Source organism: Acanthisitta chloris, unplaced genomic scaffold (assembly GCF_000695815.1).
Source record: "Acanthisitta chloris isolate BGI_N310 unplaced genomic scaffold, ASM69581v1 scaffold2839, whole genome shotgun sequence".
Taxonomy (NCBI): Eukaryota; Metazoa; Chordata; class Aves; order Passeriformes; family Acanthisittidae; genus Acanthisitta; species Acanthisitta chloris.
The window spans coordinates 55,522-58,331 of record NW_008691797.1 but is presented as its reverse complement, the minus strand read 5'-3'; the positions used below and the strand labels follow the sequence as shown (position 1 = coordinate 58,331).

The 2,810-nt window shown below is 43.8% G+C and overlaps 1 protein-coding gene across 2 annotated transcripts in view; it reads left to right on the top strand.

Moving 5' to 3' along the window:
• Positions 1–1,450, top strand: part of ASB2 (ankyrin repeat and SOCS box containing 2) — a 23,718-nt gene extending 22,268 nt beyond the window's left edge. For both annotated transcript variants that reach the window (XM_009082355.1, XM_009082354.1), the window contains 2 exons: positions 422–575; positions 1,314–1,450. In XM_009082355.1, coding sequence (XP_009080603.1) covers positions 422–575; positions 1,314–1,450 — 291 coding nt within the window. The remainder of the gene's footprint in view (positions 1–421; positions 576–1,313) is intronic.
• Positions 1,451–2,810: the final 1,360 nt, after the last annotated feature.

Below are 2,810 nucleotides of genomic sequence, written 5' to 3'. Positions count from 1 at the left end.
TTTCCCTAAGTCTCTTGTGCACCATTTCCCCACAGAGCCCCTCCCAGGAAAGGAAAGGGACCCAGTGTGCTAGGCCGCAGTGCCCAGCATGGACCTTCCAGCAGCTTCTCACTGGCTTGGGGCAAAGTTCCTCTGCCCTCACATTTCTGTGGAAGTAGGACATTTGGACCCATAAATAATTCAGCATTCTTCCATACTTCATTAGGGATTTGTGTCATCCTGTGATTGTAAAGAGTGAGTTCTACCCTCAGTTTCAAAAGATTAGGCTTTACCTGAAGCTTTCTGAAGGAAAACCAGTGATTGCCCTCACAGCTGGTAGAAGGGTAGCACCATCAAAACTGTCAGGGCTATTGTTGTTGTTGCTGTTTCTGCAAGTGCATTCATGTCCCACTGACTGTAGTCAACTTGTTTTTTCTTGAAGTTTTGTGAAATGGTGTCTACTCCAGAGATAAGTCGCTGGGCTGGGCCAATCATCGATGTTCTCCTGGATTATGTGGGTAATGTGCAGCTCTGTTCCCGGCTCAAGGAGCACATTGACAGCTATGAGGACTGGGCTGTCATTAAAGAAAAAGCAGGTATGGTCACCCAGGAGAGAATCTGGCACAACAAGCTCCACTGCTAGATCCAAAACCTCAGTCACCATGTCCTTGTACTATTCATCCCTTAAACTTGATAGGGTTTCCCCACTGTGAATGAATTACACTTTGGACCAGGTATGAGGCACTAGAAGTTGCTGAGATGTCACTGATTCCATGATGTGAAATGTACATGAGCCATGGATCTGACCCACTGGGAATGGGCATTGTGGTGCAGAAAGTCCCATTTGGCTGTATCTGGAGTGCAGTCAGGTCAGAACAGGTGGGCAGCATGACCATCTCCACAGCAACCTAACAAGCACCAATGGCCTTTATTAATATTCTGCTCTTCTGCTTAGGGTACAAAGACTTTCGTAGACATTATCAGAATCCGTTTTCTGGCACCAAGCTAAATTTGGTACCTACTGCATTCATTTTCCATGGGAAGGGTGAATACTTTGAAGCGGCTTGTTTTAATCCTCCTAGAAAGCCCATTGCTAAGGCTGAGGTGGGTAAAGCCTCCCATCCTCCAGCTCCACTTCCTTCCCCATGCCACACCTCAGAATAGATGAGCTGCCACCAACCCTAGATGCATCATCCCGTCACTACATAAAAGCCCCCTTTTTTTTTCAGTCCTCCTTCTCCCATTTTCCTCTTGACACTGTCCTTGCCAAGCCAAACTGTCCCTCTCAAGTTAAAACCTGTTCTTCTCATGTCTCTGACCTGCCTGTCTTTCAGAACCTCCTCGACCTCTTTCCCATCTTTGCCGCATCAAGGTGCGAAGCCTGGTTGGACGGAACCGCATTAAACTTCTTGACACCTTGCCTCTCCCACACAGACTGATCCGATACTTACAGCATGATTACACACAGTGACCCCAGGCATACTGGGTATGCAGCAGCTTCCCAGCATGGCACCCAGCATCACCAGCATGGCCAGGGTGCAGAGCGGGGAGGAGCTGCTGGCTTGGTCAAGCACCCTCCAATGACTAATCTGAGAGAAATATGCCTTTGAAGCATGAGTGAGAAGAAAATGGAAGAGACAGAGAGCTAAACATAGGACTGTTGTTAGGTTTTCCAAGAGAAAACGCACAAGATTCCCCTCAGAGCTTGGTCTGCAAAGAGCTAGAAATGAAAGCCAACACCAACAAGTGAGCTGTGCTGAAGCAAGTATCGGTGAGGAGCTCAAAGGTATCCCGGGGTCGTGGTGGAGCTTAGCATCCTTGCTGTGATCACAATTCAGAAATTGTCAAGAGTCAACATATTTGGGAAAGCAATCACATTTCCTTCACTGACTGTGATTTTTATTGTAGTTTCTGTTCTATTGTTTGGATTTCTGCTAAGTGTGCTGGTTGCTAATTCTCTGATACTTTGACACCACCTTGCAAACACTTGTACTTTCTTTTTTTGTACCTTCCTTATTGAGTACTTGATTTCTTAACATCCAAATTTTGCAACTCTTTCATGGACTAAAATCCAGAAATGTTGAACCTTTGAAAGTCACAGAAAGGTTTATTTAAGGAGTGTGTACAAAATGTATTTGTACATAGTGAGTACAGTTCAGTCTGTATTACATTTGTAATAAGAAGTAAGTGAAATTCTGCTTGAGAGAATTTCCTAGACTGGGAATTTGAAAGCAACTCTGAGCTCTCTTTTATTTTTTCCTTTTTTTTTTTTTTTTTTTTTTGTGTAAATTAGAAGTAGCTTCACTGTAAACAGTAGGTTTTCTCCGTCACAAAGCTGGTGTCAGAACAGAACAAAGCCCTAGAGCAGCAGGAACAGAGAGTGGTGTGAAGGAGAGAGGCAACACTGCTAAACCAACTTTATCTGCTCCTCCCCTAGAAGATCTTATCTCTACAAAACCCAGCCTCTCCTACCTCCTTGGATCTCTGTGGCTATACCAATACCATCATTGGAAGAAAGAGAAATTATTTCAAAATTATGAAAGTCAGACTTTATAATTTCTGAAAATGAATACCCAGAATTAGGCTTCCAAATCCTTATTCAGGTGCCTAAACAATGCCAAGTTGCTTGCACCAGGTGTAGTTCCACTTAATCCAGGGGGATTACATTTAGTCCCAGACATTACCGAGGCAGAATATAAATTTTAGGATTTAGCCCTAAATTTCCTGACTTTGGGAGTTTCAAGTATCTATTAGCTCCCTTTGACACTGATGAAAGTTATTATCTCAGCTTCTTTAAAAATTAGGTCACCTATTTACAGCTCAGATCCACA